The 13341-nt window shown below is 40.3% G+C and overlaps 1 protein-coding gene across 4 annotated transcripts in view; it reads right to left on the bottom strand.

Annotated features, from left to right (window-relative positions):
* The window catches only part of EGFR (epidermal growth factor receptor), a gene marked incomplete at both ends in the record, with an annotated part of 150427 nt that overhangs the window by 110184 nt on the left and 26902 nt on the right, over nt 1-13341 (bottom strand). The window contains one exon of one of the 4 annotated variants that reach the window (XM_083876658.1): nt 12354-13291. The exons of 1 other annotated variant lie outside the window; for it this stretch is intronic. In XM_083876658.1, coding sequence (XP_083732784.1) covers nt 12354-12570 — 217 coding nt within the window. Of the gene's footprint in view, nt 1-12353; nt 13292-13341 lie in introns of those variants that run through there. 2 more of the 4 variants (XM_083876657.1, XM_083876659.1) reach the window with 2 other exon arrangements.

Genomic DNA, 13341 nt, shown 5'->3' with positions numbered 1-13341 from the left:
AATTATAGGTACCATACAAGAGAAGCAGACTATCACATGGGCATATAGAGCTCTGCTTTACCTTGTTTGTTTTGCTCATTTCTGATGACCCATCTTCAGGCAAGCCTTGCTTTTTCATCTTCTTCAATTCACAGATGAAGATCCCAAGTCTATATTCATCATTCCTATTGCAGAGACAGTTTTCTACCCTTGTTTTGAAGTCCACATTAGTGCAGATAAAATGCTGGATGGAGCAATGAAGAGGGCTGACCTGAGATGACAGCTATATATATACACTGACACTGGTGCTGGAGGAAAACCACAGCCCCACCAATGCAGCACAGGCACATTTACAGCAGAGAGTGATAGCTGGAGGAAACCTCATCAGGGCAGGAGGCAAGGACACCAGCAGGAAGCAGAGGGGCAAGCAGCTCCTCTTTTCCTGCCTTCTTGTTGGCACTGGTGATGTTTATTTTATCCCAGATACTTCACAAAGGATGTAACAACCTCAGAAACAAACTTTAACTCAGTTTATTTTCTTCATTTATTCAAACAGTGCCAGTGTTGAATTTATTTTCCACAGAAAGACTCAAGACTGTCAAGAACTGGCTGGTTCTTACATCAAAGAACCAAAAATTGCTTTGGTCCTTCACAGACAACTCAGATTACTTCTAAAGGCAGAGGCGAACCCCACCCAGGTCTTTCTATTTAGCCTTCACTCAAGAACTGACTTGCCACACAATTTCACTGGCTTGCAACTCAGGAACTAGGCAGACTTTTCCAGCAGCTTCTTTTTCATTCCAGAGCCACATCATACCTATCCTTGGTACCTTATAAAAGAAGAGATCCAAAGCCTGATGTTTGACAGGGGAAAATGAGCTCTTGGTAATGCTGTCCCTTGAGACATTGCTGCTGGAGCCATGGTGGGTCGTGCTGAACCCTCCCACCTCCTCCTGTGGTTTGAACAGCAGGACTGGAAAGCTGTGGCTCCTCAATCACTCATGATAAGAGTCCCATGGGAGGACATGAGGGGTTCAGGTCCACCACAGGCATGACAGCATTTCTGTTGGGTTACCTGGGGCAGGTGATGCGACATTTATTTTGACTCAGTGCCTTCACACTTCTTTCATGACAGCTGCAGAACAGCCAGTATCTGCTCAGGCACCAAGCCAATGGGTACTGAATTATATAACTCAGCTTTTCTTTTTCTTTTTAAAATAAAAATCTTGAGACTAGAAGGGCAAGGGACAATGAAGTGGGATTTATGTCTTTGTGAAGCCACTACAAGCCAAAAATAGTAAGCAGGGGAGAGGGATCCACACAATATAGATCAAACTACCCATCAGACTTGGCCACTGTTTAACACTGCACCTCACATGTCACCCTTGTCCTTCCAGTCATGCCTCACAAAAGCCTCCCACAAGAAACAACTTCCTCAGTATGCCAAAAGGCTTAAGAAAAGCACGAAGCTCCTCCCTGAAGAGAGCCTGAGGCTGAGGGCTTGTATGCAGCTAAAGGAAGATGCCCTGACAGAAGTCCTCCCTGTCCTTGCCAGGACATGCCATCTACCATACCTCTTCTGGAGCTGGGTGTGTATTATTCACAGGACATTTTGCAGGTGCCATGACCCCTTCACTTTCCCTGTCCCTAATGCATTTTCAACATTTTCAGACCTCTGACTCCACTATACCAGTGTGGTTTGTGGCCTAAAGAGCTCTAAAAGAATTAATCAGCATGAAAAATCTTTATAAGGAAGAGAAACTCTCCTGAATTTCAGATGTTTTCAGGCACTATGAAGTTCTCCTTGAACAGAAAATGCTAAAAGAAAAATGGAGTTAATCCTACACTGGTTGGTTAATCCCTATTTTCCAAGAAAAATATGTCTGCTGGCAGATGTTGGCAGGAAGCAAACTCTAGACCAAAGGTTAAAACCATTACAGGGAGAGAGCATTGCTATAGAAAAACCCATTAAGATAGCAACTACAGGAAAGAGTTTTCCAACTCATGATTTCTCCCTGCTCTTTTACATAGTTTATGTATCAGCTCTTCTTTTTTGACCCCGATTTAATTTCTTTTCTGGCAATCCAGCTGACAGTGCTGATTATGAGGTTCAGGTCCCCAGGGGTAGCAGTGCTGCAGTGACAGCTGATGATCCAGCTTCAGCAACTGCTTAAGAATGGAATTCAGTCTCAAGAGTTTTTGTATAACAGGTCTCTTTCCTCATGCAGACTCCCTCCCTCATCTTTTACAAGGGCTGTCCAAAATGCCTTGTCTACCCATCTGCACGAGGAAGCAGCATGGGTTATGTAGGCAGCCTCACCTACAATGACTCAAAAGTTAACAGAGAGGGCATGGCTGGGAGGAATAAAGCCCCAAACCCAAATAACTCCAAGCACATTTGGCATCACAGGGGAGTAATTATGAAGGGAAAAGAATCAGAAATTAACAAAAGGCAATATAAGGGCAGTGGTTATTTCCTGTTCACTTACTTCTCAAGTTCTTTTTCTTAATGTGTAAATTGACCCCATCTGGTTCTTTTTATTCAACCTCTGAGGGAGAATATGGGCCACAGTTTAATAACAATGTTCCCACAAGACTTGGCAATCCAGCATTATCTCAATACATTATTCCAAAACTGAGAAGAAGGAGGAATCACTCAAAAGACCGTAAGAGTACCACATGACAAGCCATCACCATTTGCAGAGACCTGCAGGATGAGTAAACTGACAGCAGAACAGAGAAGAAAACAAATGTAATCCAAGATTAAACACTGACGAAAGAGTGTACATTGTGAAAACCAGTTCTAGCATGGCTGCAAGCAGCAAGAGGACTATCCCACTGCAACTCATGACATGAACTTGGATGGTAACCAGGGAGCACTAGCAACGTTGTGAGAAAGTCATAGACTGAGGATACTGTATTTTAGAAAAAGTCTCTCTAGATAATTCTTTTGAATTATCTTCAGATTAGACATCATGGGAATTGAAAAATGTAACAATCTTTCAGCAACTTTGCAACGTAATATTCTGAATGCTACCAGGTCTTCTCTAAACAGCGCTATTGAAGCCATGTGAATCACTGCCTGACTGAAGTAGCCATACTCCTTCTTACAAAAAAGACAAGCATTTCTTCACAGGAACCCATCTTAAACTCTACTTTTACACCAGTCAGCTTTGGGTACAAGCTTCTAGAGTTAAAGACTGACAATATCACATCTTAACAGCTATGTGCATACTGACCGAAACCTTCTTTGTGGACAAAATAATCATTCTGTGTTATTTGCATTTTAGTACTTTTCGTACATATTTTGAAGGTTTGACCTTGCTTTAGATGCAAGTCTTATTCACAGCTTATTTATAACAGTCTCTTCCTTAATGTAAAAAAGTTGTCATTTCTATTTCTCCTACACATCTTGGGACTAAGGTAACCAGCCTTGCACATTACCGTGGTCCTCTAATTTGGGGTTACAATCATAAATCACAAAGTGATTTATTGCCCTGGCATACTCTATGAAAGGTACCCAGCTCTGAAAACTGGCTCAAAAACAGGGAGCTTTCATCACCAGGTTCATAATAGAAACATTTGAAAGAAAAGGAGGAATAAAATAGAAAACACATGCACAACACAGATGTTGTAGGAAAAAATCTGCTTGTTTCTAACACACAAGTGAAATTGGTCAAGATCATCACATCTGCTCTGAAGTACAGGTCTCACAAGCACAGCCACAAGCAAAGGCGAGGATCAAGCAGAAAAGAGGAAAGGTATAAGGCCTTCACCCCTTTATCTGTGCTGACCACCATGGAATATACCCTCATACTTTATGAAAGGCTGAGGTGCAAACACATACCCTCCCAGAGATCTGTGACCCTTCTTGCCTGAGTGTGAGACATGGGGATGTGCTCTAAACAACTCTGCACCAGCTCCTTGGGAAAGCTGTTCCTATCTTCCTGCATCCATCTGTTTAGGGACACAAGCACAAATCCCACTGCAGATTTTTTTTTTCTGAGAAAACAAGAGACCTCATAAAAAAATAGAACAGGAAAAAACCTCCACAAATCAGATGCCTTTTCAGTAGATTCCAAAACACCCCAGATATTAGAAAAACTTTAATGAACATAGATGGAAACTATATTTTTGGAAACACAAAATTCGAGCATGTGTAAATTGAGAACAGCCAAGCACTGTCCACCCTGCAGAAAAATGCCTCCAGAGCATTCCCTCTCAGCCTTGCAGTTAGAAACAAATCATTTTGCTATACAGGCGATCAAGTTCTAAGTAGAAATTTTTGCTTTTCAATTTTCATATCAAAGTCAATGGTGAATTCTACAAAACAAAAAACCATAGTAGCTTGGTCCAGTGAGACTTGTATGTGACCACAAAATTTATAGAGATGAAATTATATCCTCTCAGGGTACTTTCTGGAAGCAATTGTTGGATGCAGCTAGTTATAAAATAAAGATAGAAAAATCAAGTCTGAAAAAGCTTTTGATATGTTGTATTTGCCATGGAAATGCATGTAATAACATGGTACACTGAAATGGAATGGTGGGAAAAATCCACAGTTGCCGAGGAGGAAGAAGCATGAACAAATAACTCATTTTCCTCTAAACTTCGCTAATGAAAGAAGGTGCTCTAGGGATCCTCAGAGGTAAAAGCCACTACATAACAACTCAATAAAAGAACAGCTATGTCATATAGAGCAAATCTTTATTAAGATTAATTACAAAACACTGTGGAACAGTAAGCTTTCCTTTGCCGTGCTCAGTTGCCATTTTCTTTAAAAACCTCATGACCTTCTCACTGTGCCCTTGAATTGTACCATTAGTTATACACACTATATTGTGAACTAAAATGAACAATGATCATCCATGCCCAAACTTTATACATAGATTTAAAAAAACATTGGCAAATGGGCTATTAGAAGTGGATGCGCCGTATTGATTCCCCCTTAAAGCAATTTACAGTTAGACAGCACTTTTCACTCAGTAGCTTTAGAACAAAAATTGCTTGTATTTATCTTGCTGGCAAGGAGAAAACACATCAGTGCATTAGAGCTGAGATTTGTATCTTGTTAAAACAGTGCTAAAAGACTGTCCATTGTATCTACCACGGACCTGCACATGTGCTAATGTGAAAATATTTTAAAATATGAAGATTATCAAAAGAAAGAAATATTTTGCCATACAATTGCATTTCCCAGTGTTTCCCTATATTCTTCATTCCTCAGTGAGCCTTCAAGACAAGTAATTACAGAAAACACTTCCACTGCAAGATGTCTGGAGGTTTAATAGAGCATTTAATCAAGACAAAAATATCTTTATATATGATACTTTAGCTGATGGTCCCAAGAGCAAAAAGCACATATTATAGGGAAACACAACCACAGAAGTCAGGAGAGGAAGGAACAGGTATCTGGATGGACAAAACAGTGCATAAATCAAAAAAGGAAGTCAGTGTGACTAGCTCCTCACAGTACTGTGGTTCAGGATAAGCTCCCTAACATGCCTTCTTCCCTCACAGGTTTCCTCTTAGACATCTTTTTCCAGGTCCATTGTTGGAATTATTAGAAAAATGCAAGAGTATTGCATTTTGCTTAAGTCAGTGAGAAAACCACACAGTCCATACTGTACTGGTCAGTGTTTCATTACAAATACACACTGGCTCTCATCAGTACATCTGATCAAGTCACACTGGTTTCAAAATCTGCCCACCCTCACCTGACATGATCTTGGGTACACACCTTTCCACTTTTTCTTAAAAACCCCAAGGTTAGTTTAGCTGGTGAGTGACAGCATGGTGCTAACACCAAGGTTGTGGATTTGATTCCTGTATGGGCCATTCACTGAAGAGTTGAACTTGATGATCCTTATGGCTGTTTCCAGTTCAGAATATTCTGTGATTCTGTGAAAAACACGCTTCCCAGAAAGTCAAACAGTGATCAAAATAAGACAAAAGAGAGACTGAGGGAAAGGCTCACTTTTGCTGCTCTGGAGTAAGATTAAACATGATAATCACTATCCCTATTGATGGCAAACCTCATTTAACTCAGCTAAGGACTGAATCAGAATTTAAAAACAAGCAAGGATGCCACTGATGACATCTTAACATTATGTAAGCTGACTTGAGACTGTTCCTTCTGTATCACCAACCACTGCTACATGCCCAAGCACCTATAGCTAAGCATCAAGCTACATTTGTTCCACCACAACATGATGTCACAACACGATGACACCCTGGTCTTGACCTGCATTCCTCTGCTGCTCTGGTTTGGAAACCTCCTATGTGTGAGTGAATGCATCTTTCTTTCATACTTCTTACCATCAGGAAAGTATTTCCAACTCAGGTAAACAATTTTCTCACTCTGATAAATTCTGATGTGCATCCATGAAAGGGATTTACTGATTCAGGGATACAGCTGTGAAAAACCAACCTCATGTCTGTCTCTGAGGAAGGAGAGCTTTGCGACTAGAGTACACCAATGCCTCACACATATTCCTGCAGTAATGAATTAATCCTTCTTCACCTAACAGTAATTATTTTGTTCTTGATGAACTTAGCAGATATCATCAGGGTTGAAATGTCTAGTGCAAGTTCAAGAGTTGGTGTCCTTGTAATTAACTGATCAGCCACAGCATGAACTGAAAGCTCTTGATAACCACAGACCACTGTCCTTTTAGATAGTTTATGGGAATGCATTCTAGAGAAATAAGGACTTATCTCCAAAGAGCCTAAGGAGACAAGGGAAACCACGGAAATCCTACAGCCCCAAAACTCTGGGAAAAACAGTGAGGCCTTCTCCAAGGGGTGTTTATCTGACATTTGCCATTTTGGAGGACACTAGAAGGCACATCAGGCAGACCTCCTATGCCAAAGCAAAGGAATCATCTGTGAGCTCTGAGAAGAGTAATTTTTGTCACATGGAGTTCACGTACGTACAGGAACACTTCTAGTGACCAAACATAACTGGCATGTACTGGAGATTGGAATCAGGACACAGAACAATAACAAAACCCCTGCAGCTGTCTCCACGTCATGTGTTTGGATTGCACAAGTCATCGATAGCATTCTTCTACTGCCATTCTACAAAAAAGCCTTTTCAGTCATTGATGGCTGAAAGTGATTGCCTCCCACCTCTTATCAAGGGGCATCATGCCTCCAGACACACTCTGAGCCTGAATGCTCCATGTACTCCTTGTTCAGGCTTTTGGGCTTTCTGGTTTTACTGCACATATGTTAACACGCAAAGCACACCACTGCACTACACACCTTGTGCAGCAGATCAGATTTTACTACTGTATTCACCACACAAACATCTCATCAGTTACACATAAATGTCATGACTGTAGAATAGGCAAAGAGTTTGTGTGCTTTGACTGCTTAGAGGAAGAAAAGGAAGCTTTTGGCACAGCCATGAAGCAAAGGCGTAAAAAAACTGCGTAACATTCATCTGAAAAACAAAACAGTTTCAAGTTTCATTTTAGGCTTTTCACTGGCTTCTGGAGTCATATTAGTTACATCTTTATAAAATGCTCTAAGGAAAAAAGTTGCTACAGAGATAAAGAGTATGTCACAGATCTCTTTTTTCCTTAAAGTAGATAGTCATTAATATACCGGAGATGGCCAATTTACAAAGGCCTGATCCTAAAAGTCACACACTTGCTTTCTTCAAATCAGTGTAAGATGAAGTTATTCAAAGTCTCTCCAGAAAAGCTTCAAGAAACAGCTGTATTTTGCACTTTCAACTACTCTTTAAGAATTTACAGGCAGGACAGTGTTAGTAAATAACCAGATACTATTTCCATGACATGCTCCATTTCGATCATATTGAAAGGGAATCTAATTTTTTGACTAAAGCTCAGTTTTCAGTGAACACAGCTTTAGCACAGATGCTTCTGTGCTGCTAAAATCCACAGTAAATGCATCCTTAGCTATTATCACCATTAACTGCATGAATCTGTGGTTTGCCAAATCTGTACAGGCAAAATGCAGGATCTCCTTCCAATTCAGATAAGTTCCTAGATGTCAAACAGGACATTCTCTCTGAATCAGCACTTCTGGTTCTTTGAGGCAGTTACTGAATTCTGCAAACTAGACAGTGGCAATTTGCTCAGCTCCTTTGAGCAACTAATGTTCATTCAAAAATGAGCAGAGACGTGAAGTGAGCAAGCAGCACAAGAGCCCTCCTGGAGGTATTTTTTTTTTAGTGGGTGAAAGGTGGAGATTTTCATCCAAGAGGCTTTAGCTTAAAGAGGCATCATGATCATCTTAAAAATGGTTTCCTGGAGTTCCAACAAGTGAATGCTATAAAGAGCACAAAAATAACAGCAGTGTCTTCTGCCCATCTGAATATGACTACCAAGAGGAAAGCTAAAACTGGTTCCTGGGAATATCAATAACTTGAAGGAACTGCTTTACAAAACCATTTATGGCAGCTATGAGAAGCATCTAGGGGTCAGAAGACTGCACTAGGCAGCACCAGCAAATCAGCAGGAATCACATTCAACCAGCTGAAGAACTGCAGATTAATAGCCTCTAGTCCACTCAGCAGTGTCCTGGTTTACTGTAAAACATCTTAAAATGGACAAATTGTTTCAAAGGCTCCACAGGTCAGCAGGATAAAAAAAGCACAATCCTTAAACCACACAGATACCAGACTGGTGGTGAAATAACTTCACAAGAGAATTCACATGTTTGGACTCGGCTTCCTTTTTTTAAATCCAAAATCTTGTTTAAAACGATAAGGATTATTGTACTGGATGGTGGTCTGGGATGGACAACAAGCTCAAGCTATTTTCTTGGAAATTGCTAGAGAGTGAAAGGAAATTCTCTGAAATTTGACATCAAGTTCTACCATTCCTCAAAATCTTTACTTTGATCATCCATTTCCTGCTGCTAAGTCACCCTGTTGTACATTAGTGTGATGTCCACTATACTGCTCAAGAAAAGGAAACTCCCTGTGTTGGAATAAACTACTATGCTAAAACTGGGTTGGCAACTATTCAATGAGAAGAACGGGCCAGGCAAATTTTCTTCAGGACTGGCTTCATGTCCAAGGATACATCTGTTTCTTTTCTTCTTCAAAGCCTTTAACATTTCAATCCTTATTTTAACCTGTGCAGAATTCAAGTAAATCAAGCTCATCATGTCTCAGGACTGTAAAAGCCTTCTGGTCATTCGAACAGTAAGTTTCCCTACCTTGTCCCTGCTCCAGTAGCATCAGCAGCAAAGGAAAGCAGTCAGGACAGCAGGGAAGTGCTAAAAATACCTTTCATGAAATTTTTTATCACTCCATCAACTTGCCACTAAATTCTGAAACAAGGGGATGCAGTTCTATTTAAGGGTACTTGATAGATATTTCATCTACAGATCTCCCCTGCTTGCTCTCTGAACCTATGTAAACACTGTGGTAAGGAGTTCAAGGGTTTTAAAAAATTCTAAGTAAAACTTGACACAGCTGTCAAACGGGACATAGGATACAAAGTACTGTGGTATTTATGTGGTTATTTATGAAAAGCAAACATAGGAAAGCCAAAGGCATTGGTGGATGCTTTGAAAAGGGAATGCATGGGCCCATGTCTCAGCCCCTTTGGCAGGAAGAAACTAATTAGTGACACAGGGCAGTGCTTCGAGTGGTTAAATGTCCTGCAAACATTTAGGCTCCAGCTCAGTTGCAGTGAGATTCCTTGCATGCAAAAGCAGTGTGTAAATGTTTGAAGAATGCCCCTTTGCTAACCGTAAGAGAACCGGGTATTTGTTATTACCTTTGACAACCCGGGAACTCTCAAAGAGATGCTACATTCCTATTCACAGAGGTATTCCGCAGAATTTGGATCCCACAGCACGGTAGACAGTTTCAAAGGAAGAAGATCAAGGGAACAGACCTGTTAATGAAATGCTAGAATTCACATCTTTTGCTCTTCCACTTCAGAGCCTGTCACCTGAGCCTCTTTCAGCCTCAAAAGCCTCTGACAATACTTAATTCTGTTTCAGAAACTCAGAACCCTGGAAATGTTTCCAAATACTGTCCTAAAAAAAACATTCTGCAGCTTTTTTTCATCTAGTCATAATGACGGAGCAAGAAGAAAAGAAATTTAAAAGGGATTGTTTGGGAGTTTTCTAAGTACATTCCCTCGTTCAGGATTGGAAGATAACGACTTTTGCTTTGCTGCAGAGCAATTATACAAATACTTCTATTTACCTAGAATCTTTTACCCTGAGAGATCCAAGGGGTATTTATGAAACATAGGCCAGAATTTTTAGCTCAGGAATGTGTGTAACTGCAAACAAACACTTTCTGGGCTTGCTCAATTTAAACATTTGCACGTAAGAGCATCCAGCTACGTGTTCCATTTCATCTCCTTTTAAACAAACAAACAAGAAAACATCCTATTTGCAAAACTGATTTGTAGAAATAAAACTCATGTGTATTTGGGAAAATAATGGAAAAAAATTACACTACGAAAAAACTCACTCTGCTAAAATTACAAATTCAAGTGCTGTCCTGTTTCAGATTCCATAATAACTATATTTAATTATACCTGTGCATACCAATTTACCTTCACTTTCTCTGAAATAGTTTTATTGTTGCGGTACAAGAGCATCTCCCAGGCAACTCACCTGGGGGAGTGGTGACAACTGCTGTTTAATCAGTACAGCAATTAACTTTAGTTCTGCTTAATGGCTGAACATTCAACCGATGGTATGGACTGGAGTGATGTTTAACTCCAGGGATGCAGCAAAGGCAAAAGTTTAAATCACAATCTTGTTTCAGGAGAAGAAAGTCTGATGAAGGTTAAATAAAACAGAAACATTAAATAAAAGAAGTATCAGATACTAACAAAATTGCAGGCAGGCTCATTTGCAAGTTTTTTTGGTTTGTTTTGTTTTTAAATAAGTGTGGTCCTGTTGGCCAAACACAGTAACACAATTCCCAAAGTGAACTTCCTAAGGGAGGGCTGAGGGTGGGAGGGGGAAGGAATCTTCCTCCCACTGCAAAACAGTTTTACATCCGATGGCTGAAAGAGCTTTCTGCAGCCATTCTGCTCCAGAGAACTTGGGGCACAACCAGGAAAACCCTTCCAAATGCTTCCAGATGCACCGTGAATAACTAAAGCGAAAAACCCACCAAGCCTTCTACCCGATTCGTGAGCAACCCAATCTCCCGGAGAGGTCAAGAACTGGCTGTGGGCTGGGGAATGCAGTTCTCCAACCCTTCTGGGAAGTGTTAGGACTTCTTATCCAAGCTGTGAATCACAATGTAACTGTGGCTGATGAGGTGGGGAAGGGCAATACCGCTCTAAAAGCCTTATGGCCCTTGTTAAACTCTGCAAAAGAAAGGCAGAGAGCCAAGGCAGGCATTTAACATCCGGCAGTGGACACGAGTTTGACTGAAATTCTGATTTGGGGCTCGATAGCTTTGCCAGGGACCCAAATCAGGCCTTTTAAGTGTGATGAGAATCCAAGCTGTACTGCCTCATTCTTACATTTTCTTGAATAACACTTGAGTAATTGCTGTCCTACAATTAGAAGTTAAATCAGACCCTCTTTCTTAACTAGACTACATTGTTATTGATATTATCATTTGCATGAAAAATACCTAGATAAAGGATGCTATTCATTCTAACAAAAGCTAGGGAGCTCTTAATAGTCACAAAATAGTATTGGAGTTGAACTCTCAAGTGAACTGTTTTTATCTATTCTGTGATATCTGGTGTTATCTGATCTTTTGAATATCTTTTTTGATCCATCTTTTATTTGATCTTTTCAATACTTTTTGCAACAAAGTAATGCTAAACCTCTGCTATTCAGAGGACAGGGCAGAAGATACAATTCAATTTGCTTTAAGTGGACATAATTCACTAATTTTTAGAAGCATTTGAATAGGTGTCCATGTTATGTCTGTGCCATATATAAAGTTCATTAACTTACCACATTTCTTTTGTGTGATTTTTCAAGCCTTTTTTTCTAAATGAAAACTGAGGATCAAACCAATTTATATCCTCTGAAAACAAATGCACTCAAGTCCAAAACAGATCTTAAAGTGCCTGCTGCATGTAAAAGGCATGCAAAGCACCAGTATATTTGGGGGGTAAAGTTGGTGCTTTAGTAATGGGCCTGTACCATTCTTTTCTTTCCAGTCAAAAATACCTTGTGAAAACACTGTGCTGCTAAAAAAAAATCTGATTATATGATATCAGCTGTCTTAGGGCCATGTTCAAAATAACAGAAGAAGCCTTCCCAAGTGCCACAGAATAAATCCAAGAATATATAATCAGTGGGGCTGCTTTAATGCAAAGCTTCACATACAGACACACACACTGCTCTTCTACTACACCACCACCCACACATTGTGCTCTTCAGAAGTATGTGCTCACCATTAAACAGACAGCTTTCCTCTTTCCTAATCTGCTTTGACTTTTCAGAGTGGATCTGGCCACACATGAAGTCTCTCTGACCCATCAGTTTACATTCAGCCCTTCGCTTACACCTCTTCCATCCAGGACAGCGCTTGCAGGATGCAACCACATGTAATATAAATACAGGGGTAGGAGAGCCAGCCAGTGCTCCTTCTGGAGAGAGACTCTTCTCCATGGAGGCTGTGGATGTTGCCCTTTAATCACTCTGTCCTTCTGCCACCAGATCATCCAAAGAGAGAGCTGGGTCCCATCTCTGCTGTTCCTACAGGCGATCCCAGGGCTGAAACCTTGCTGGCAAGGGCTGCTGCTGCAGAAAACCATCTCAACTTGAAGCTCTTCAGAGAGGGCAGGGTGTAGTTACACCAATCAAGAAGTTCAAGGCAGAGGGGAGGGAAACATGTTCCAGCTTTCAGTATAAACACAAGGAGCTCTACTCAGCCAAGCTGAAGTTTTTTTGTCTCCTTTGTAAAGCTCGCAGAGGTGTTCCACATGGCAGAACAGAACAACAGGGTTGTTTAGCACCCCGGGCAAAGAGCAAATGTTTATTAACTGAGAGAAAATATTCCTGCTCAGACATGGCCTGGCACGTACAGCGCTGATGAAAAGTCTCTCCAGCCATCTACATTAATTGAACTAAGCTCTTCTTTAAGAAAGAAGCATCTACTCCACATTTTCATCATAGCTTTTACTCTCTTTTTTTCTTTCTTTTTTTTATTTTTAATAATATACAAGTTTTTCCATTTTAGCTTTAATTAATCCATCATTTCTACCTGTAGTAATTTTCTGGGTACATCATGGATTCAAAATAACAAGGGTCTGTTCAAAAATTTTCTAAAATTTCATATGTAAACTTCCATCCCTTCTTCCATCTGTTAAGGGACTTTAAAATACACTGATTTATTTTAAATGCCTCAAGAAAACACACACGTTAAACAAATCTGAGATG

This window comes from Zosterops lateralis (assembly GCF_965231275.1).
Source record: "Zosterops lateralis genome assembly, chromosome: 1".
In the NCBI taxonomy this organism is placed as follows: Eukaryota; Metazoa; Chordata; class Aves; order Passeriformes; family Zosteropidae; genus Zosterops; species Zosterops lateralis.
The sequence above is the reverse complement of the archived record's forward strand: the minus strand, read 5'-3'. Positions and strand labels throughout refer to the sequence as shown.